We start from the raw sequence: 25,566 nt of genomic DNA on the forward strand, positions 1-25,566 counted from the left end.
CCACCACTGGTTTAGGTTCTTCTGATTGACAGACAAAGTTCTAGCAGTTTATCTTGTTTGGGATTAGGAAGAAAATTGGACTGTTCACTTAGATAGCAAACTAACTTAGACAATGCTAGAAGCATGTAGGGAAAAATAATACCTTACTCAACACATCACAGCCACTTTCTTTTGCTGTGATTCCTTTCACAACAGAAACGCAGAATAAGAGCACTGAAATCACGTGGCATGTCCACACCTCCACAGTTTCTTGCTCCAGGCTACAATCTATCTAAATAAAGACTCTTTCCACTTCCCTTTCCCTCTGACATGCAGCACAAATCACTTTAATACACCAGTTAAAATTAAACAGTAATTTCATGAACACCTGCAAAATAACACTTATTATAGTCATCGTAATAATTATATCACATTCTTATATTTTGCTGCATCAACTATATCCACATTAAACTTTTGTGCTGTCTTCCTATGTAATGTATTGTATTGTTATTGTACTCTTTGGCTGCAGTGCTGTCCTGTACTATATGTGACTCAGCACCAAAAAGACTTTCTTATACAACTTGTACTTCACAAATAAAAATCTGATGCTTATTAATATTAATATTTCTAAAGCACTAGAATTTTAGTTGCAAAAACTTGCAAAACAGCATTTTATTATAATTTTGATCATACAATGAATGGTGTCGATAGTTATTTGTCTCATACTGTATATAAGTATGCATGAATGGATGATACTTGTTTATCAAAAATAAGGCTTTTAAAACTGAAACATGCTTTATTCTTTAGCTGTGTAATAATACATGCTATTTGAAAATTGCAGAAAAGTGCAGACTAGATAAGTGTTAATTATGTATTTTCCTGTGGAAAAGATATTTGTACAAATACTATCGATGTGCTGATGACATAAAAACAGTTCATAATACTGTACTTTTAAAGCCTACTGTAGAGCAAAGTGACAGTCACTTAGAGGCGATCTAGTCTGTCCTATTTCTCAGAGAGTGTAGAGCAGCTGACAACTTGATACTAGCTGGGGGAAAATGAGCGGTCAGCAATGGCATTTGGCCGAGAAAAACAGTAAGTGAGTCAGAGAGAGATCTGCTCTGATCTATATTGCAATCTTGGTGTGCATCGGTGTTTTATTCTCTGGAGGAGACCATAGCTGTAGCTCATACAATAACTCAGCATCAAATCAGAGCATCAGCATCTTGTGTACAGAGGTCATTTAGAGGAGTTTAAAGTTGCAGCAGGGATAGCATATGTGTATTAGGATGGGTATGTGTGTGTGTGTGTATGTATGTGTGTGTGTGCTGTAAAACAAAAACAAATCATTTGGCATCTGAATACACAACATGAAACGCACTAACTGTATTTTAAACAGCATCACTCATAAATTTAAGAGAAAGAGAATATAAGACAAAATAATGATGCACTATATTATACTTTAGTGGTGCAAACAAGATGTTTCTAATCCTGCCTGCCTTACTATTCTCTAATAAACATATTTATACATCCAAGAACCTGTTAGCTTAAACACAGTGACAGGGATAATGTTTGAAAAGACGTTTATTATTCACTCTGCTGTGTTCTGTTTGCCCCATATTCATCAATGTGACCTTTCTTTGTCCTGCACATGTGAATGTAACAACAGCCATCCCATGACTCTGCTCTATTACGAACAGTTACTGTACAATCCTAAATTGTGTATGATCCAAATATCCACCCATTCAGTTTTATTTCAAATAAAAAATTGCACCTTAACTCTTTTAAAGCATTGTGGTACATCAATTTATAAGAATTGTTTTAAGTGAACACTGCACAATGCCAAGCTGAGATGACTTCACCAAAATGACGAAAGGTGAAAGACAACATCACTGCACCTGTGATGCTTAAAACACACATCACACCTGGCTCCTGAGGCCTTAAAGTGGCTTGTCTGTATGATTCACGGCCATAATATACGTCTCATGTTATGGCTTCTGACGATCTACTTTGTACAGCAGCTCTCCACTTAGGCAAAGGCATGAAAATGACAGTAAGGAGATTTGGATATAAATTTGGTGCTTCTATTAAAGATGTGCTGTAAAAAAAACAGTTAAGAAATGTACACTTCATGTGAGGGTCTACATATGATCTGTCTGAGATCACATTGCACATTCAAATATGATGCTTTTAAAAAATGAATAGCAAAACCTGCCAGAATTCACAGTACCTAGAAAACATTACCAATTTAACTAAATAATTAGGTAAAATAGCATTTTTAAGTGCGTGTGGGTAGAAAAATGTGGATTTATCATAAACATGAAACTTCCTTGAACTATATATATATATGTGTGAATACTTAATGACTTTGTGTCTACCGCTGCACTTTCCAAGGACAAGTTAATTAAATGTGTGAAAAGTGAGAAAAAATTAAGAAACTATATAGGACATGAAATATGCACAATATTCAAAATTACAGAAGGGGCTATTGTTTTTTATTCTTAATGATGATTATAATTAATACAGTAAAATGTTCCTTCCTGATCTGATGTATGTAATGTAGGACACAGGACTAAGTCATATGCATCCTTTGATTTAGGTTCATTCTAACTGGAGTAACTGAACTTAAGAAAAACAAAACATATTTAAAAGCTTTTCAATCAATCAGATCAAAGTATTGTGTTGTATTATACTCCCTGCTTCATAAATTATTAATATTCTGGGGGAAAAAAACCTTAATGCAAGACCAGAAGGAAACAAAGAGTCTTAAAATAGAAACAATCATCTAGAAAATCAGACACAATAACAGAGTGCAAACATATACCACTTACTGTAAGTTAGTGTGGTGGGATTGTGCTGCCTCTTGTGTATTGTGCTTCTTGTGGATTGTGTGTTATATACTGTATTTCGTGCTGTATTTTATGCTCCACCAAAAAAAAAAAATTAAAAATACAGGAAACCCTCCAATCACCTCCAACACAAGAACCACTCATGATGTCCATTAAGTTACATAGTGATTGTTACACATCTAAGAGATCAGACTGAAACATGTAAGGGTCACAATACACATACATAAAGTTCCCTTTATGACTCCCAGAGGCAGAATTAAATACTCCCATATACACTCTGCTTTCATACTGGCCATGATGGGGAGAATCACTACCTTTCTTTAACAAAACAAAAAGCGAGAAAAAAAAAAATCAATAAACCTTTCAGACACTGCCTCCATTTGGCAGGGTTGATCCATCCCGACTTTCTCAAATAACAAGGATGAGAAGCATCGGGGAAAAGATAGCAACGAATCATCATATCATATTGCCTTCCAATGTCTTCTATCAGACCTTTTCATCAATTCAGAGAGAACATTAGCATAATCATTTGGAAATGGATCTGCCCCTGCATACATTTCTACTGATATTTTTGAGCAACACATTTAAATGAACACTAAAATGTACAAATGCTTTTTTTTTTGTTAAAATAAATATTCAAAATAATTAATTTTCTTAGCCCTAGAGAAGTGAAGTAAGACTGGATAATATGTCCATATTCTCACTATTCAATATATAATCTATAGGTACATTACCAATTCCATTAGTGTTTGTTGTCTGCACTAGAAAACTAGTAAGATTTGTTATTTTAATGGTCACAGAGCATTTCGTCTTCAGAGTAGCATCTTAAGCTTAAGAATCCTTAAAGAGAACCTGATGGATGGATGGAAAAATAGAAATAAACCTGCAGTATGATACAATTGTTCCTATGATCAAAACAGAGACATAAGCTGCTGAGACATGACCAGATAAGATGCCATTGTACTGACAAAAAAATTCCTGCTTTGTCCTAGCCTGTGCACATTTCTTTCCACCTTATAATACATTAAAAAAATAAAGACTCATGTATTAGTCTATTTTGCCACACCCAGGCTCTAGTCATAACCACAGTGATGATGCAACACAGTCGATTATAAATTAAGGGTATTATGTCCTGTATCTTATAGTAGTATAATTATACTACTAATAATTATAATTCCTCTCCCCATTTGGTATAGCACAGAGTATAGCCTTCTTCATGTTTACAGGTGAGAAGCTAGTTGTCAACGCATATGATACTTGCCCCATCCTAATACTGAGGGGTAGTTGACACCACCAGGATCAACAAAATGCTGTTGTCAAAAATAGAGTTCAGTTGATTTACAGAAGCAGTGTCATTTCTTAAGAATGTTTTTTTTGGACAATGAAAAATGATCTCAGTAACCACTTGGGACGTGAGCAGGTGGGTAACAAACAGCCTTGACAAAACGACATAAAGCAAAAGATAAAAGAAAGAAAAGGATGAAATCATTCAACATAGATGTGCTCTCAGATGCCAATTATTACTCGCTGTCGCTCTAACTGACAAGGAGGAGAAGAACATCATTCTTCACACCCTGGGAGCACGGGCAATTTTGTCAATCAATGTCATTAATGATGTCTTGCCATCTCCCAGTACATAAGGTAAATGATTTCTGTGGTGTAACGCAGGAGGCACAAAAATTCTCTTTAAAATCCCAGCTGCATTATTTAGCCAGTTTGCTAAGCTACTGATGAACATATTTAGATTCAGTGAGACATTGGTATGGCGAATCTCAAACACTATTGACTTATAAAAATCGGGCAACACCTTGGAAATGCTCTCTCCTTGACAAACTCTTTCACCAGGCAATACATATACAGAATCAAATCCATCATTGCTTTTTTAATTACATCTTCAGTGTTGTGGTGATTTGGATGTCAGCTCACATGATTGATTACTGTTACCTGTTAGCTGTGGCTCCCCCCTACTTTCTGTGCAATAATAGTGAAGTAAACTTTGGACAACATGTTTAGGTTGATTGACTGCGTTTGGTATAAATGGAAAATTGTGTAAATTTGACTATTGCATTTATGGCATTTAGCAGACTCCCTTATGCAGAGTGGCTTACACTGATCTCATTTATACAGCTGAGCAATTGACGGTTTATGGCCTTACTCAGGAACCCAGGAGTGACAGCTTGGCGGACCTGGGATTTGAACTCATGACCTTCCAATCAGTAACACTTTAACCACTGAGCTACCGCTCCCCCCAATTCCTTTAAGTCATAGTAGACTGTCTGATAAATTTGTGATACTGGTACTTTTTAGGACCTAGGATCGATCCATAACCTTCATATTGGCTAAAGACAAGGTTTACTCACCATGGATGTCTTCAGACTGATTGAATCCGCAAAGCTGGCAGATGGAACGAACCCAGCGGTTCATTTCATCTTCTGTCTCTGCCACCAGGTAGAAGGTGCGTTCCGCTGTTTTGATATCAAACACAAAACTGTCCTGGAACTCTTTACGTTTGAAAGTGAGTCCTGCGTCGACCTGCTCACAGCAGTGTAGATCAATAATGCGTATGGGCTTTTTGGCATGGTCATTCTTGTAGTACTCCAGAACATCTGGGTCTCCACTCATGCGCCCACTGCGTAGGATAAACCAGCGCTTCTTCCAGGCCTGAAGATTATCAAAACAACAGATCAGTGAACAAAAATAAAGTCATTGCGCCACCTTGCTAAAAATTTCCATGTAAAATCTAAAAGTACTTAACCTTATTTAAAAAGCAATCAAAAACCTCCCACACTTCTCTTTTTTTTTTTTCCACTGATTTTTTTTCTGACAGTGAATCATTTTCCCTGAACAGTGCTCAGAAATACAACAAGTTATGAAATCATTTCATTCATCCATCTTCAGTAACAGCTTTAGGTCATGCTTCAGTAATCACGTTAGATCGATTATGGACACAGAGCCTATCCCTGTAACTCTGCAAAATGGAAAGACACACTGGATCGGATGCCAGTCCATCACATAGATAATTATATTAGATATATCATTTATTAAATACTTTTACCACACAAAATCATTAAAAAGTAATAGATTCTGACTATCATTTTGGGAAATATAATCCCATATGTATAATATTACATAAAACATGCTGTAGAAAGCATCAAAACCCAAAATAACCTCAATCAAGTATAATGACTTTTTACAGGTACATTTACTTTTTATCAGGGAACGTAACTAAAAGAGTTTTACAGTTTTGATTGAAGAAAAAAAAGACTGAAAATGAGCCATAAACAGAGTTGTTCAGTTAGTACGCAGAACTTACTGATAGAAACCTAGATTAGGTTCTAAGGAAAGTGTGTTTAAGTGTGTCTGTGTTAGTGTGGCTTATCTGAGACAGGTGTTACTCCCCCATATTGTTTCCTGTTCATATACAGCTGAGGAGCTACACACACTACAAACATACACACACATGCACATATGCAAACACACACACATACTGTACACAAGTACCATGACAACTGCGTCTCTGGCAAACACACCTGCAAAGCTATAGTTTGACATACAGCCAATGAGATTGTGTTTGCAATAATAATGTTTGAGATACTGAATATAGTAGTGGAGGATCCAGTGCAAATAAACAAATGAACAAACGCACAGCCCTAACCATGTTCAGCAAAGTACAGATTAATATCTGGAAAAATAGTTCTTACAAAAGTACATGACACACGCGCATCAGTTAAGCTTCAGTTAACATAAAGGGGAAAAAGAAGACATTTTTTTGAGCCCTTAGGCAAACAACACATCTTCCATTAAAACTGCTTTATAAAACAAAAAAACTTTAATTAATTGTCTAAAATAATTGAATCTTTGAAATGCTTGGTGTTGGGAGTCACATCATATAGAGGCACATGGAAAGGAATGTTTTCTGCAGAGGAGGGTGGGAGAGACAGCTAGATGATGGAGAGACGCTGCTTGGCCCACAGCCAGCAATCCACTTCCGTCCAGCCTCTTTCTCTCTCCCCAACACTCCTGCTGACACAGGATCCTGCAGGCCCCAGGCTCCATCAACACACACACTAACAGAGAGAGAGAGAGAGAGAGAGAGAGAGAGAGAGAGAGAGAGAGAGAGAGAGAGAGAGAGAGAGAGAGAGAGAGAGAGAGAAAGACACCACCATCTCCGCCACCAAAGCAGGGAACCAAGGACACTCTTTCCACTAACCCCCCGCCCCCTCTCTTCCCTTTCCTCCATGCAGTCCCACTGTCCAGCAGGAAGCGGAAACACAGATCCCACTGCACATCCTGTGTTTTCTCAAGCCTGCTGTTGACCTCCACTTAAAACACTGTTCTCACACCCTTCTCCTAGCCCTACTGTCACAGTATGCCTGTTATTCAATGAGCGCAAGCAACAAGGATGGATTAGCTGAGAAAAATAAAAAACAAGTGCTAAGATCTACTCACACTTCTGCCCACGTTTCCTTATATTAACGGATCCTGATCTGATCGTTGCTCTTAGAGAAGGCTATGTTACAGACTCACCCATATCTTCTCAAATGTGTGGAAGTCAATTCAAATTACCACACGTTCTAGACACATTCACACACTCATTCACACCTAGGGCAATTTAGCAAAGTCAATCACCTTACCGGCATATTTTAGGTGGTTTGAGGAAATAAGAGATGGTGTTGGAATATCACGCACACACAGGGTGAACATGTGAAACTTCACACAGGCGGTAACCCGAGCTCAGGTTCGTAACATAAATTAACACAGAGCAGTGCAGAGAATATTCAGTGTGAACAAATGTACCAGACTGCGCTTTAATAGCGAGAAAAACAAAACCTCCTAAAGGGAGTTAAAACAATCATATTCACCCCCCCCCCCCCCACCTCTGAAACAATTTCTTAACAAAACAATCCATTATGTATGTTCTCAGACTTTAAACAGCCTCACTGCCGGTTTAAATATAGCTGTCTCTGCTGATTATAAACATTTTGAGGATAAACTGTAGCAGTGTCTGCCATTAAAACAGACCAGACCACTAAGTAACAGCATCTGTGTTTTCCTGCAGTAGACTGTCAGGTTGTTTCTCATTTCATTTTCTGTCCAACTGTTAATGAATTAGCAGCACACTGGAAGGTGCACATGTAGCTATTAGTGCTCCAGTTTATCACGGTGGAATGCAGACAAAATTATGCCACAGCTCCCAATAACACAGCAGCAGAAGTGCCAGCTAAACTGCTCTCAGTAATTAAATAGCAGGTGAAGCCTAAAGGCATAAATGTTTGGAAGCCAAGCCTCACTGGGCCATGATATAATTAAGAACTCACACAAATTTACATCGAAATCTTGAGTCTGATTGGTCAGAATGTTTACTTTTATATGTTTTATATTAATGTGCTCCTTCTAATACGTTATTATTTCATTATCCATTTCGGTCTCATTTACAAGTACTTGAATCTTGCACTTGCTATGAAATTTATGACAGATAAGAAACAGATAATTAATGAATTATTAATTATTAATAATGATTAATTATTAATGAATTGCTATCAGCTTTTGGTATCTGTTAGTAAGTTTCCTGCCACAAGAAAATCTTCAGTAGAGACACTTCAAGAGAGATACAAAAGTGAAGCTGGTGACTGTTTTAGATGGTGTAACATAACAGGGTCTTGTTCTGCAGCAAGTGTGACCATCACTAAATGTAACTCAAAACTATTAAAAAAATGACATCATTGACTTTTTTTTATGACTTGCTGGATAAGATAAATAAAACCCTTTTCTCACGTGCTGTCACAGGAACATATCACATACATGTCACCCATACATGTACATATCACACCCCCCCAGCCCATTGTTGATCATTTTCCTGTAATAATGCACTCCATTTTGTTCCTTATATGTTATGCATAGAAGATTAAGTAGCCTTGTAGGCTACATAGACAATAACATCATGCTACATATACAACAGTGTCAACTGTTTAATAAGATATACTATAAAAATCCATTGTGTTAAACTGGTGACCAGTTTTATAGTGAACTAAAATCAACATTTATTACAGGACATTATTTGAATAATAACAATTAAAACAGACTTGTTTCTTGGCATTGTTATTTAAGCACTTCTGTAATAAATCCTTGTTTGTGTTTTTTGGTGTGGCTGCTGTGGTAGTACTGGAAACCCCACCTCGGAAAGCGTCTCTTGCTACATCCCCTCCCCCTTTAAACTGCCATAGTGTGCACACTACAAACAGACAACACTGTCCTCTCTCCAGACACACACACGCAGGCACACACGCAGGCACACACGCAGGCACACACGCATGCAGGCACACACGCACGCAGGCACACACGCACACAGGCACACACAAAGCTTTAGACCACAAAAACACAACTGGTCCCAATTTGATCTATCTTCATCACCAAAGGAAATGAAACACAGTCACAGAAAGAGGTAGGGGCAGGGAGGTGTATAGAGGCAATCTTTTCATTGTTCCATCTCTCACTGCAAAAATATATGGTGCTCTCACCTACAGAATGTGACTTAATGAGAGTTGAATCGTTGCCCAGTTCAGCAGAGAAGGTCACCATGACCTGGAATAACTTGTTCCTGCTACACTGAATCTAAATAAAAACACTCAGCATTTTTTCTAACAATAATTCAAAGCAATTGGCTCATAGAACTGGATTTGAAGACACGGTTTCACCACCCAATTCACCATGGGAAACTTTGAGATAAAAAAATGTTAAGCTCCAAGTGTGGTTTTATTCCCCGTTCCTAAAGTTCTCATGAGCTCTGAATCAACAAATTGGACAACAAACAAGCTAATCCTCCTCCTCATTCCAGGTCCATCTATCAAACTTGACCTGTCAGAGAGAAGAATGAAGTCTGAAAAGAAACTTTAAGTACTTCTCCTTTTCCCCCCAAATGTCCTTGGCTTAGTTTGCCGCCCACGGGTGCCGAGAAACCTGATGAGAGGACTCAACGTCTCTCAACGTCACTCAGCGTCTGTCAAGGTAACAATCACAGGCTATGAACTAATTCCAGCTAAATTCATAACATGCTGTTTTATGTACACCAAATTCATATAATGATTTTACTTAATATATATTATATTATATAATATATATTGATGATATTACCTGAGCTTCAGAATGAGTTTTTAATTTTTAGGCAAGTTTCAGTGTCTTTTACTCCAAATGTGTTCAACATATGACAAGAGGAAGACTTCCTTTGCATAACAGGTATAAGTAATAATCACAGTTGTCAAACACGATCCATTTAAAAGTCCCACAGAAAATCTCACTTCTACAGCAAAAATATGTTCTGTAATCCTTAAAGAAACAGAACCTGCAAGATGTCCATGCTGAATTAATCTATCTTATAAGCAATATTTGAATAATGGACAAATTATCAGCTAAAGCCAACCTTAGACTACAAAATCAGTTAGGAAAAATTGCCAATATGAGCTGTTCTTGTAGTCCCATCATTTTAATTAATTAATTACAGAAATGAACAACAAAACTACATATTTTTCATGCAATATTTCATGGGTTACATTATAGGAAGAAATGTTGCACAGCTGGTAAGAAAGGTTATTAGCAAAACAATTATTTATTACCTACACCAAATATAAAGAGAATTTTTTTTTCCACAGATGCTCAGGATATTGAAGTATATCTACAATGTGGTATAACTTTAGAGCAATGCTACTATAAGCAGTTCAAGTTTAGCTTGAATGTAAGGAATTTAGCAATAATTTTGAGTTTGACTCAAAATATGTTTTTAATAGCAAATACATTATTAAAAAAAAATGTTTTTCAAGGCCATACAAATTCTTATAACAATATTTTTTTCATAACTGATGGGTTCAGTGCATATGGATTAGCATGAAAATGTTTAGAAATTGTCAGTTGAAGCCATAGCATTCAATTATTTCTTTCTCTCGACCATTTTTCATTGTACTATTTCTTAGATAAGTACAGAAAACGAAGATAAAGACCAGTTACCATGATGTTAATTAATCTCCAACTTAGCTTTCATACATATACGTATAACATAGTATAAATTCAAGCCAATTATATTTCCATAGTGCTTAGAACAAAATATGACACAGAGCAGGTATATAGAAAACCGTATGTCAATTTAGATCACCAAAAAGACTACAACTACAGTCTTAAATACAACAAAATAATCTGGAAACTTTTACAGGAGTCATTTTCTTGTATATATGCAAAACAAGATGTAAAACTTGTCCTTATTTATCTGGTCAAAGGCTTTTCACTTTCTTACGTCTTATATCCTATTTCTAGAAGTCACGATATTGGAAGAGAAAAAGGAGAACTGACTACAGAGAGTCTTGACTGCAAACCCAAACATGGCACAGAATATTACTGAACAGAACATAATTGTTGTAGACTTTTTCGTAAAGATGTTTTCCTTTTTAGCATTTATACGTACAGAGATTTTCGCCAGTCTAAATGTAGTTATTGAGATCGAGTTGTTTATATGTAGCCCAAACATTCACATGAAAATCTTGAGACGTTAAAGATTTTCATTTTTTTGAACCTTTCATGTAATATGAACCTAACGGATGTGCATGGGAGAAGTGGTAATTAGTGTGAATGTTACCATAACTACGAGAGGTTTGTGGGTCCTGGCAGAATGCAACAAGTTGCTAACGATACTACAGCATGTTAGACAAGTTTTTGATCACTCTGTGTCTGTGTTTGCCAAGTTTTAGAAACGTTACTGCAAATTTAGAGAGCAGACTAAACTCTATAATTAGACAATAACTCACAGTAAACAACAAATTTATAACAATAAATTATATACTATGATGAAGATGATCATTGCCATGATCATATATCCAATTTCTACAGCACTTAAACTAAGTGGTGCTTTACATTTTTCAACCATAACTGCAAACAAGTCAAATTAGATAGACACTCAGGTTTCTATTTGTTCATGGAGTAGAGAAACTAAAATAATTATAAAAACGTTCACCTTTTACCCTCATTTGGCATGAATAAGACTATGGCAATTATAACTTCTAAGAGAACCGCAGCATTGTAAAGAGGGAAAAGGAGATAGGAATCAGTCAGCATGTTTTTGCATGCATATCGAGCAAACATGTTAACCAAACAGGCCCTGTGCGTGTCTTACAGCCATGACTTCACAGAGCTCGGGTGTGTGTAACCACTCTCACGAGGAGGAACTTGATTCAGTCTGTTCTCTCTACCTACCTCATACAAACAAAAACCCACACACATGCACACAGCTGAGCAAACACAATTGCAACCGACTTTAAGCTGAGTGTCCAGACCCCTCCTATTTGTCTACCTGTCCTATTATAAAGCCTGGATGTTGGTTAGGCCACACTGTGCTGTCTGGGTGCTTAGGAAAACAATGGAAACTTGGAATTGGCTCATTACACTAGAGACACATTACTGACCAACCTGAACGTCTCACGTATTACTGGTTTTGAACAACATCAAAAGTGCAACTGATTCTGTTTGATAAATAAAAAAAAAGTTCTTGTTATTTAAAAAAATAAATTGTGTTTTAGAAAAAGAAAGAATTTTTATTGTCAGATAGGTAAATACAGTGTTTTTTTTGTGATTACATATTCTAGTACATCCGGGTAGATGGGGCTCGTAAACCTTGGGTGGTAGCTCATCTAGGAGAAGGAAAACTCTGATCTCAAACCTCCGCTGCCTTGCGGCTATACCCACTCATGGGGAAGGCTAAGGGAGTAAACCCCAACAGAAATTCCGGAGACGGAGTCCCTAAAGGTGGTCCGACATTGATTTCAACGTCACTCCAGCAACTCCTGCGATGCCACTGGTGCCAAGCTGTATCGACATAGTCGTTCCCTTGGGCTCACCAGCTGCAAGGAGAGGGGGATCTGCTGCATGGGCAACAGCTGATTACCTATTCTGGTTTGCCCAGGCTTTGTGGGGGGTGGGGGATTGGGTGATTCTAGTACATATGGTAGAATGATAAGGCTAGAGAGCTAGGTCGGCCATTATAATGCTAACCAGGATCAGGCAGGGTTACAGGGCTTGCTCAATGGCTCAGTAGTAGCATCATTTAGTGCTGGGGCTGATTAGTCATCACTGCCACAAGGATTATTTAATTTAGTCAATAGAGTGTGGCATGTTTCAGTGAGGTACTATGTGGCTGCCTGCAGGTAAAGTGGCATTTGATGTTTACTTATTTGCTCTATATTAAATTGTGATTGGTATTGCATAAAACTATACAACTTTATACGATCTATAATATAGTGCATTCACACATGACAGGGATTTGTGCCTTGTATTTTGTGCTTATGTGGATAGTAAATATAATATTCAAATATTATGTGAACGGTGCCTTGGAAATGTTTGAATAAATATTACACCTAAAATGCCCCTAGCTAATTTAGCTTTAAACACTCTGTAATGCTAAAATGAAATTAATAATAATAATAATAATAATAATAATAATAATAATAATAATAATAATAATAATAATAATAATAAAAAAAATAAGTAAATACAACTTTTAGTTCTCTGTTTGTTCATTAAGGTAAGCCAGAGGGTGGACTTCTGACTGCATGTTGCAAGGAACAAACATAACATTAAGTTTTGCATCAACATCGGGATCTATAAAATGATAAAACATCAATAACGAGTGACAAGCAACTGTTTGTTTTCTATGTAAGTATGCAACTCAAAGAGCCACACAGATTTTCTCAAATGTATGCAAATTATGTATTGCGTAGCAAAGCGACAAATCCAAACAATGGCTCCTGGGAATTCTTCGGACCAACTGAAAACCTCTACTCTCTTAGCTCCTACCTGTATTTAACCTGCACTCAGCTGCATTTTATGCTCAGAAATAGAACAAAGAACCACAATCTTATGACTTTCTGGGTTTAACTACAGAGGAAAATTCATTTAAATGAAGGTAACAGATCCACGGGTATACATTTTATAGTACAGTTTACAATTTGTGGCTTCTATCATGCAATATCAGAAAAACAGCCAGACAGCACACCCATGAGCAACAATACTAGCCAGCAACATACACCCACAACAGAGAGAATACAAGTGTCACAGGGTAAGTAAACTTACTCACTGAATAGGTTAATGCCTGTTGTTCATGTGTCTTCAGTGACTAGGTCAAGGCATTATATTTAGCCATTCATTTCTGTTCAAATGTGACCTTACCTTTCACTTTGTTGGTTTCACAGTAGCCTTTAGAAATAACAAGCAGTGTTTAGACAAATGAAAAAATAATTATATACATATATATATATATATATATATATATATATATATATATATATATATATATATATATATATATATATATACACACATACACATATATACACATATATATATATATACACACATACACATATATACACATATATACACATATACACACATGCACACACAGTACAGACCAAAAGTTTGGACACACCACCTTTTCAACAGGACAATGACCCCAAACACACCTCCAGGCTGTGTAAGGGCTATTTGACCATGAAGGAGAGTGATGGGGTGCTGCGCCAGATGACCTGGACTCAACAGTCACCGGACCTGAACCCAATCGAGATGGTTTGGGGTGAGCTGGACTGCAGAGTGAAGGCAAAAGGGCCAACAAGTGCTAAGCATCTCTGGGAACTCCTTCAAGACTGTTGGAAGACCATTTCAGGTGACCACCTCTTGAAGCTCTTCAAGAGAATGCCAAGAGTGTGCAAAACAGTACTCAAAGCAAAAGGTGGCTACTTTGAAGAACTTAGAACATGACATATTTTCAGTTGTTTCACACTTTTTTGTTATGTACGTACATAATTCCACATGTGTTAATTCTGACTGTATGTCAGTATTAGTTCTACTTGACCTTAGTGCTGCATTTGACACTATAGGCCATAACATTCTTCTAGATCGCTTACAAAATTACACAGGTATTCATGGACAGGCTTTAAGCTGGTTTAGATCCTACCTGTCAGAGCGATACCATTTTGTAGAATTAAATGGTGAATCCTCCAGTTTATTACCAGTTAATTATGGGGTCCCTCAAGGATCAGTTCTCAGACCTCTGCTTTTCTCTATATACATGCTTCCATTAGGGAACATTAGAAGACATGGGATTAGTTTCCATTGTTATGCTGATGACACACAGTTATATATCTCATCAAAACCAGATGAAATAGCCACAGTGTCCAAATTAACTCAATGCCTTAGAGAGATAAAAGACTGGATGAGCTGCAACTTTCTATTGTTAAACTCCGATAAGACAGAAATACTACTCATAGGTCCAAAAACCAGTGCACAGAAACTCTCACAACTTAACTCCCATTTAGAGGGATGTACTGTTACTAGTAGCTTGACAGTGAAAGACCTCGATGTTATATTATACAGCAACTTGTCTTTTAAAAATCATATCGCCCATACTACCAAAACAGCCTTCTTCCACCTTAGAAATATTGCCAAGCTGAGAAACATCCTGTCTGTATCTGATGCTGAGAAGCTAGTTCATGCATTCATGACCTCTAGACTGGACTATTGTAATGCGTTACTAGGTGGTTGTCCTGCATCTTTAATAAATAGGTTACAGTTAGTCCAAAATGCAGCTGCCAGAGTTCTCACTAGGACAAGAAAGTATGACCATATAACCCCAATTTTATTATCTCTACACTGGCTACCTGTTAAGTATAGAATTGACTACAAACTGCTGCTACTTACGTACAAGGCTCTTAATGGTTTAGCTCCCATGTATCTAACCAGTCTTCTAACACGTTACAATCCTTCACGCTCTCTGAGATCACAAAACTCAGGACTTTTGGTAGTTCCCAGAATATCTAAGTCTACTAAAGGTGGTAGAGCGTTTTCGTATTTAGCTCCCAAACTTTGGAATTGTCTTCCTGATAGTGTTCGGGGCTCAGAGACACTTTCCCAGTTTAAATGTAGATTAAAAACTCATCTCTTTAGTCAGACATACACATAATACATCCTATAGTATCATGCACTAGTACATCAGACCGGCACATTTTATGAACAGCAGATATGTTAATCCCTTTCCACTGCTTCTCTCTTTGTACACATCCCGAGGCATCCAGACATTGTACCAGCTCCCAACGTCCTCTGTGGGACGAAGCCTTTGGACGTCCATTGAGCCGAGGCCGACTCTAAGAATCCTGAGACATCTCCAGTGAGACTCTGTGATACTAAGGAGATCCGAAGTCCATGATCCTTACACCAATACAACATTTAACTGACTGTATATTACAATCACACCCCCAGTGTCACCCATATGAGGATGGGTTCCCCCTTGAGTCCGGTTCCTCTCAAGGTTTCTTCCTTTACCAATTTAAGGGAGTTTTTCCTTGCCACTGCTGCCTGAGTCACTCAGACTTGCTCATAGGGGAATAAATACATACACATTGTGAACTATATACATCTAATAATAACCTAGAATTTTTATTCTGTTAATTCTTATTTCTTTTATTATTCGTTATTTTCTTTATCATTAATTATGTTTACCTTCTGCTCTATGTTTATGTTCTGTAAAGCTGCTTTGAGACAATGTCTATTGTAAAAAGCGCTATACAAATAAACTTGAATTGAATTGAATTAATTCATAGTTTTGATGCCTTCAGTGTGAATGTACAATTTTCATAGTCATGAAACTAAAGAAAACTCTTTGAATGAGAAGGTGTGTCCAAACTTTTGGTCTGTGTATATATATATATATATATATATATATATATATATATATATATATATATATATATATATATATATATATATATATATATACACACACATACATACACACACACACACACACACACATACTTTTTCTAGTAAGACTAAAGTGTACATCAGTGTTGGTCTGACTACAAAAAGGAAGAGTAAAATGGGTCTCCATGAAATTCTTCCAGGCTGCTCCTCTTGTGTGTTTGTTTCAATGCACTATTATCACGGCAGTAAATGAGGTTGTGTGCCTACACCAGCCCCAGGACAGGCTATTAGTCATCATGCAACAATAAACTGCAAAATGGCAACGTAGCCTGCTACTTAATCAGCCTGGCAACTAGCCAGAGATTATGTTTGAATGGTGGCTGTCATCTACTCACATACGACATACTATTATCATTTGTAAACATGGAAAGCGACAGCACATGTGGTATTTGGCTGTGCGAAATGATCATTTCATCTCAACCTGTCTCTACTTTAATCCTTATCTGACCCTCTCTTTCCCTAATGTATCCCTAATTTGTCATATAATGACAGCTACACGAAGGGAACCTTTATGTAAAGAATAATCTCATGTACCTACAATCTCTTACTGATAATTGGCAAATAATTAGCATCAGATGTTACTTAAATTGAATATTGAATAAATTATTGTGCAAACTTAAAGCAAGCATAAGTAAATAACTGAAGATTGAAGTTCTTAATAGATGCAGAGTAAACTGATGCATTGACACTTTGATGATTCAATCAATATACTATAATCTTGAAAAATAAATAAATAAGAACTATATACAGTAAGACATTTCTAAAATATTGTTCCTTAGCAGTTTTTTTGTTGATTTCTCTACCCCACCTTACTGTATGATACATATAATCTCTTTCCTTTCATACATGTAAAAACACATACATGGGTGGGCAGTACGTATCTCTACAGCGTGCGCCTTGCTGGTTTTTGCCTACAGAGCAGGTGTTATCTGTGTCTGTGTTTACATAAGTGACATGAGTTTAAGTCATCAGGAGGTTAAAATAAACTGTATATGTTGTGAGTGTGTATGAGCTAAAGATGGCAAAAAGTTTATATATAGTCCAAACATATATTTTGAGTTTTTGTAGAGCTGAGCAGATGGCCATTAATAGAGGCTTTATGTCTATGTCTATGTCTCTCTCTCTCTCTCTCTCTCTCTCTCTCTCACACACACACACACACACACACACACACACACACACACACACACACACACACACACACACACACACACACACACACACACAGATCATACTATCTTGCAGGGTACACTTAACCTTAAATGTTATCTCAATCCTTTTCAAATAAATCCTATGTCAAAAAAAAAAAAATACAAAAACACATTTCCAAATGCTGACTAACTAAATGACTCAATATGATCAAAATCTTCATGTATTCCCATCATCTGGTTATCACACACAAATATATAACCATTTCCAGTGAATAAACAGCCCTTGCAGCATTACCACTCTAGCAAATAGTGGGCCAACAAATTAGCTTCATCCCTTCTTTTTACAGCTCTCATGTGTAATCTTGCTTTTTCCTTGAAGAGATCCAGAGCCTCTGGTTGGTAATGGCAGCATTCCATCTCACATAGCCCAGGAAATAAACAGGAGAAGAGATTAAACAGTGCGGTGGAGGGAACAGATCTGGGGAGGTTCTGCTGGGCGGATGCAGCAGAGTCCCTCTGCAACTCACATTAGACTTCCCCAATAGTCAAAACAAAGCTACGGGAAGACCAGCAGCTGTGTCATGTTTGACATGATGGCAAAGAGCTAACCACCCACAGCACACTCACACATACACACATACACACACACACACACACACACACACACACACACACACACACACACACACACACACACACACACACACATATACATATACACACACATACACACACATATACACACACACATACACACACAGTATTAGACACATTTTCCCATGCCCAGCTATCAGCCTGATGCATTCATGAACAGTATGATGTACACGATTCTTGTGAACATGAAGTAACTTCACCCTAGAATACTTTACGGTAATACTTTGGCTTTTCATATCAAAATACAGGACTCACTGTGAGATAAGCAAAGATAGCAAATAGAGACTGAAGTGAAAGAGGGGAAGAACGAGAGAGGACATATGAGAAATGCCAATCCTGTTCCTGTTTACTAAAGGTTTGTGCAATCAGACCTATTTTGTAAGCAGCCACTTTTAGAGAGAAAGAAAAGTGCGTCTCTAAATGCATGCTAGCTTTCATTGAAAAAAGCTGCTCAAGCTAGCGCTATGAGTGACAGCAAGGCATTCTGGCTAATCAGAACTCTTTGTGCTGCTTCCTATGTTCCCTGCCATCTGTGCTGCAATGGGTTTTTGTGCCACCAACACACTGAAATCAATGTGGCACTGGGAGTGAATGTCACTAATTCTGACTTCAACCGTGCTATCAATCTGACAGAGAGCTAAACAATTTTTAAGCACGTCTTCCTATTTTAATTTTATACCTTCTCGTTTCAATAGATGGAATACGTAATAAATTAAAGACATTTTTTAAAATCTTATTAGTCATTTAAATGTTGTGTTGATGTTTTATGCTGGCAGCTCTGACAGTAATGCCAGCTACATGTTCGCAGTCTAATACTGCATGTTATACTTTTTATTCTAAACACTCTAATGCTGGCATTCCACAATAGCAGATTTACAATACTGCACATGGTAAAGCTTTCTTTATTTAACATTTATATAAGCATTTCTGAAAGGGATCTCTATTATCAGCATCTACCAATAAATCTGTTCCTTTAAGTTTTTCATCAGGTACATGTCTTCAAGAAGAGGATACTGTGCTTTGCATTGTCTTGCTTAAATTGTTTTTTTTTCTACACTAGATTACATATGTAGGGATGGAAGGATGGAAGAAGGAAATGAGATGCTGCATTAACGCTGAAGCTATGAGAATGCTTCTTTGAGGAAGTTATGTCTGAAGCTCTGTGTGAACCCACACCAATGTAATAACTCGGGTAGGACACATGACTAATTGAGTACGTGCCAGCAAGTCTATATAAAGGCATCTTCGTCATATTAGTCTAGCTTCTATTTGTCTGAAAGAAATGCTAGGGTTATATATGTAACCAGGTGTAGTTCCCTTTTGAGGAAACCCGATGCTGCGTCAAGGTTGACACTTTGGGAACGTCAATACCCTCACCGCCACACACTGGTCAATGACTGTGCCAGGGGCCATGAGAGAGCACGAGCGAACTGGAAACAGTACATCAATAGCCCTGAAAAACCCTGATGCCTAGAGGCAAAGCAACACCACGTGACTCAACGACCTGTGCAATGGCCTCTACTACCCAGTGAGCCAGGCGGTGCTTAGAGACCGGATTGCCCTTTTCTGGTTCCCAAATCAGACAAACAGGGAGGAGGACGTACGAAGCAAGTGTAGCCTCCCCTGTTCTGCCGACTCATGGGGCAGAGGACAGTAGGCCTGTAGAATGACTGAGCAACTAGCCATCCTAGGCACCTTGGGGACATGCCCAGGGGTACAGAATAGCCTTGGACATGCCAGTGGAAAATTCTAGGCAAGAAATGCAAGACTGCATAAACTCCAGCAATATACTGACTGGTAAAAGCCCCCACTTTTACAAAAGCATACATCTTCCTAGTGGTGGGAGCCCTAACCCTAACCCTAGCATTCAATAGAGTCTCCACCACCTCAGATGAGAGGCCTGACTCTAAGAACTGGTAGCCCTCAGGGGCCAGAACCAGAGCTTCCATAACTCATAGCAGGGGTGCAGGATAGCCCCCTGCATCTGAGAAAGGAGATCTTTGCTGAAGGGGATCTCCCATAAAGTGCCATCTAGGAGGAAGACTAGGTAGGGTGACACTAACTTTCTCTTCAGGCTAATTTAAATTTAATTTAGCAACAGCAGGTGTTACCACCTCGAGGAGCTCCTCAAATACCACTGATTGTGGTATGGCAGATAAAAAAAAAAAGCAAGCCCCTCTTTGCCTACATCGATCTCCTCAGATACCAACACAGACAGCAACATATTATCTTCCGGGCAGGGAGAAATCACCATGCTAGCTCCCTAATCTGAAACAGAGATTGAAATCTGGGGAGAGGGCAAGACAAGGGAAGGACCTGTCTCTTGTTCCGCTTCTGCCAACTCAACCTGCAAACCACAAGAGCAAAGCCAGGACCTGAACCACGAGGTGCAGACGCTTTGCTAAAAAGCATACAGCCAAACGGGATCAGAGCTTATGTAGCGGAATCTCTCGCAATGCATGTAAGCTGATTCCCTAGAGAGGCCATGCTCCTCTCCCAAACAAACAACGCAAGGAGAGTGCATGTCGTGCTCTGTAATATAATGGGGCCCAAAAGCACACACCCTTTAAAATGCTTGCTCGCCAACATGTATCATTTTTCCACTAGCACTTTTTAAATATTCGTTTTTCCCCATCACAGACAGGACAAACAATTGACAAACATACACAGAGTATGTCCTGAAGACAAAGAAGCTCGAGTAATGTGACATAGATGCCCTTATAAGGACTTACTGGTGTGTTTGCCCTCATCACATGTCCTATCTGAGCCAGTAAATTGCTGTGGGTGCACACATCTTCAGACACAACTTCTTCAAAGAAGCGTACTCACAGCTTCAGCCTTGACACAGCAGCGAGTTCCTTTGTTATATATCACATGCAATAGTTCTGTTATACTAAATATCAACAGTAAGTATAATTATAAAGGTTTAAGGTATTTGACATGTGCCTCTATAATGAAAAAAAAAACATTTCAAATGGCTCGACATGAGATGAATAAAACATGCCGTTATAGAAGCCACCGGCAGAACTCACTCTGAGAAAAGTGCAATGTGTCCTCTCCTTCATATATGAGCTCACAGATGCCCACTGATTGGCTAGTGTCTCTGTGATTGACAGGGGAGGAAGAGTATGTATCCCTCCTACCCAGACATTGTGAACAATTTTGCTCCCATTGTTCCAGTGATCGTTGCGATTCTCCAGATGATAGAGAAAATTTTGCACCATTTCAGATCCAAATGTAATTACCGTTTAATAAGCAAACAAACAAACAAACAAACAAAGTTAATAGTAAAATGATACAAACCCTGGGGAAAATTATAGTTCAATGATAAATTATTTTGGTTGAGTTTTAGCTTTAGCTCATCCAGAGACAATCTTGATGAACTATTTCAAAATTTCATGATGAAAATGATGTCCTATGACAAATGCAAAAGATATCATCATAACACCCAGCAAAATTAAGGAACACATTCTGTAAGCAGTTCATTACTGGATGACAAATGCAATACAAAGGTTCAGAAAACAAATTTGACAAAACTATTGTTTAGGCGTAGGAGTTGGAAAAGAGAAGTATTTTTACACAACAGATTAGGCAAGGCTCCAAATTTAAGCCTTTACCACAAGTTGTTCTCTCCCTGTACCACGTCAGCAAAGTGTAATGGAAAAGTAGTAGCTTGGTGGCTAAAGCATTCAGAGACTGATCAGAAGGTCATGAGTTTAAATCCAAATGGTTAAAATGCAGCTGTTGGGTTCTACAAGTCTCATCTGATCAACTGTACTCAAAATTTGTACAAAATATAAATTGTTTTAAATACAATTGTCAACCGAAGGAGCATATGTAAATACACATACTGTATGTTGCCAAGGTTGCATCCCCAGAATTCAAGTGCACTGGGCTCGAGTAGAATTCTGATTGGTTGCATGATAACATCATTTGCTACGTCTATCTATAACTAATATATGATTCTAATGAAATCTGGATCTTCTAAAACACTTCCAAGATTTCTCTGTGATTTCTTGATTGGGATGCCATTTGTGATATTAAATATACAAATGTGTATGTAAGCAAAAGATAAATGACATTTTACTGGTGAATTCTCTAATGTTTGACCTTATTTATATAATAAGCATGTGTAAGGTACAGGTATAATAGCGTGTATAAGATGGTAAGGATATAACCAGAGAGAGAGAGGGAGAGAGAGAGAGAGAGAGAGAGAGAGAGAGAGAGAGAGAGAGATTCATATTCATGTTGTAACAGGTATTTCATCACATTACCAAACACAGTTCATCATTAACAAATGCCATTCCATACAATTGCAAGTCACATAAGCCTGAAAAATTGTGGTAAGGTACAAAATGCATGGTAATATTCCAAACCTTTAAAAGGGTTGTGTTTTTAATAATGCTAGAAATAATGATATTTATACATGTCTTGGAATTGTTGATTTAGTGTGTTCTGCTCTATTCCTGAGAGACTGGTTATGATAACTATCCTCGAAATGCATTCCATCCCTAGATTGTCCACACCCCTTCAAAGCTCTCATTGAGCTGAAGTCATTTGCTTTCGGAAGGCAATATTTCACACCCTCCTGTGACAACTGCCTGCAGGAAGACAGGGCTTTGTCTTGGACATGAGGATCGACAAACGATGAAGCTACACAAATGTCTCTCCCTCTCATCATGAAAGAGCTGCATGGAGCACTTTTAATCAAATCCCTCCTGCTTAACAATCTGTCCACCATGTGACCCCAGTCATATGTCGCTCACAGACACACATGCTCTCTCTCTCCCTTTCTCCCTTTCTCGCTCTCTCTCTCTCTCTCTCTCTCTCTCTCTCTCTCTCTCTCTCTCTCTCTCTCACACACACACACACACATCTGGGCCTGCAGTACCATTGCGCAAGATGACATCACCTGTAATAAAGTCATCAGCTGTCAAAACAATTAAAAAGCTTTTGCGCTCATCTTTAACATCATCGATACTTGCTCATGTGTAGTTCAGTTCAAATTCGAAAACATAGGCTGAACATTTCACGCTGCATTTTTCCAAGAATTGTTTTAAAAACAAACAATTCAATAGAAGCAATAAATGCATGACTAGATATGGAGAAGGAGGGAAAAAAACTAAATGCCTAAACAATTCCTACATAACTACTTCCAAGTAACACTGTACTCCTCCTACTACTACTACTTCCATAGAAGCATGAGCTCAGATAGTAAGAATCTTAAGCTCCTGGCTTGATAGTGCTGCAATATAATATCAGCAATTTCTTTAAAGATCTCAAAATCATCTAAAAAAGAATAATACGTATAGTCAAACTATGAATTAAAACTACCGGGGAGGGAAGGGGTTGGTGGCAGCTAGAGGATTTCCCCATAACCATCTTCCACTGTCTTACTGAGAGATTCTGACAGACTGTGCAAAGAGTTAAGGGCACCGTGGCACAGTTAAGGGAGTCGTGACCCAATTTAAATAAGTGTCATGAGCTTAGCAAAGTGAAACAAATAAACAACCGTGTGCTCTGAATAATGAAATTAGTTTGGACCATTTATAGCAGCAGTGTGGAACAACCCATTTTAGTAACAGTCTGGTACAGGTTTGTGACTTTAATACACAAATTCCTAGGATGATTATTACAGCTCAGTCAGCCCAAGATTAGTCAGCACAATCTGGAAGTAGAAGACTGGAAACTTGTGTCTGAGATGAATTAATGTCACAGTGACATTATAAGAATTAAATACATTTTCTTTAGATGCTACAAAGATTATTAAGGCATTAAAAAGACTAAATGTCTGAATATTCTGAATTAGCCACTATATATACACACATTTTTATACTGGTCCATTAAAAAAATCCTGTTTTTAGAAACATCTGTTTGACAGAGATCTGAAAAATACTATACGCAAAATCGATTCAGAAAGACTCAGTGAAAATAAATTACAAACGGTCACCAAACACCTTGACAATAACATAAACAGCATACAAATCGAGCAGAACAGGACATGACCATGAGATGAAACTACTGCAGGCTGCATAACAAAAAAGTGTGTTTGTATATAATGTTTTCAGCCACGTTTTATCCAATATTTTGGTTGAGATACGATATACACAGCCTTGGTACATGCATAACAAAAACAAACACTCAATTTGCATGTACAGAACATACATGCATTCTTTTTTAAAATATTGCATTTTCAGTAAGCCACAACACTGTTTCTTCATGAGCACAAGGTCACATATATCTATGTGTTGACAGGACCTGAATATCATACATACAATTTTCCATCCTATCAATGGAGCCATATTTGCTGAGGTAAGTCCCCCCCAAAAAATAGACCTACCAGCTCTGCTCTAACTTTCTAAAACAATCATCAACAGGAACATATGAAAAAGTCTCTAAAATGGTTGAACTAGGATGGCATAAATAAAAAGACACAAAAAGATTTTGCTTGTTACCCGCCATCCTGAGAGCTGAGGCACAGTGTTTCCTGTAAGTGCCATCCAGAGGAAGTCTGGAGCCTGCTACCGCTGCAGTTTGGCTTTCAGCAGCCTCACAAACAGGTACGACCCCAGGGTGTGCTGAAGGACAGGCCACACGCTATATAAAGATCAAACATGTCTAAGGTCACATCCTGACTCAAGAGTGGTCAGGAAAACTGGGTCAAGTCAAAGACCCAATTTGAGGAAGTTTATTTCCTTATAGCCTAATAAATTAAATCAAATTGATAACGCATTTTTGCATCATTTTTTTGACATATCATGTGGTCCACTATTCATAGATCAACAAACTGGAGTGTACATAACCTGAGTATCTTCAGGAGAGACGTAAAGGGAATATATGCTTTCAGTTTTTCATCTGGTACCTTCAGATACAGTGCTGTGTCTGTGTTATGTCTTTAGAAACTGACTTAGCAAATCCTTGTCTGATGAAGCTGAACAAGAAAAACATCTGTGAGGCACAATGTTGTCTGTCTAAGCAGAAACAGGGTGGTGTTCAATGTTCACCAGCAGGGGTAAGACCTTCCCAGAGACTCTTCAAAACATGAGTGCTGGGTCTGAACAAACTTGTTCACCTCCGTCCAGACCTTGATACAAGCATTCTAGTTAAGAAAATACTTGCAGTGAAAAAACACTCACAATCTACGA

General features: G+C 37.9%; 1 protein-coding gene across 3 annotated transcripts in view; it reads right to left on the bottom strand.

Moving 5' to 3' along the window:
- The window catches only part of gab2 (GRB2-associated binding protein 2), a 47,209-nt gene that overhangs the window by 17,446 nt on the left and 4,197 nt on the right, over positions 1-25,566 (bottom strand). The window contains exons 1-2 of one of the 3 annotated variants that reach the window (XM_047820551.1): positions 5,584-5,738; positions 5,189-5,489 (exon numbers count right to left, since the gene is read on the bottom strand). The exons of 1 other annotated variant lie outside the window; for it this stretch is intronic. In XM_047820551.1, coding sequence (XP_047676507.1) covers positions 5,189-5,450 — 262 coding nt within the window. In that variant the 5' untranslated portion in view covers positions 5,451-5,489; positions 5,584-5,738. Of the gene's footprint in view, positions 1-5,188; positions 5,490-5,583; positions 5,739-25,566 lie in introns of those variants that run through there. One more of the 3 variants, XM_027147679.2, reaches the window with a different exon arrangement.

The sequence above is a fragment of the Tachysurus fulvidraco genome, chromosome 11 (assembly GCF_022655615.1).
Source record: "Tachysurus fulvidraco isolate hzauxx_2018 chromosome 11, HZAU_PFXX_2.0, whole genome shotgun sequence".
NCBI lineage: Eukaryota > Metazoa > Chordata > Actinopteri > Siluriformes > Bagridae > Tachysurus > Tachysurus fulvidraco.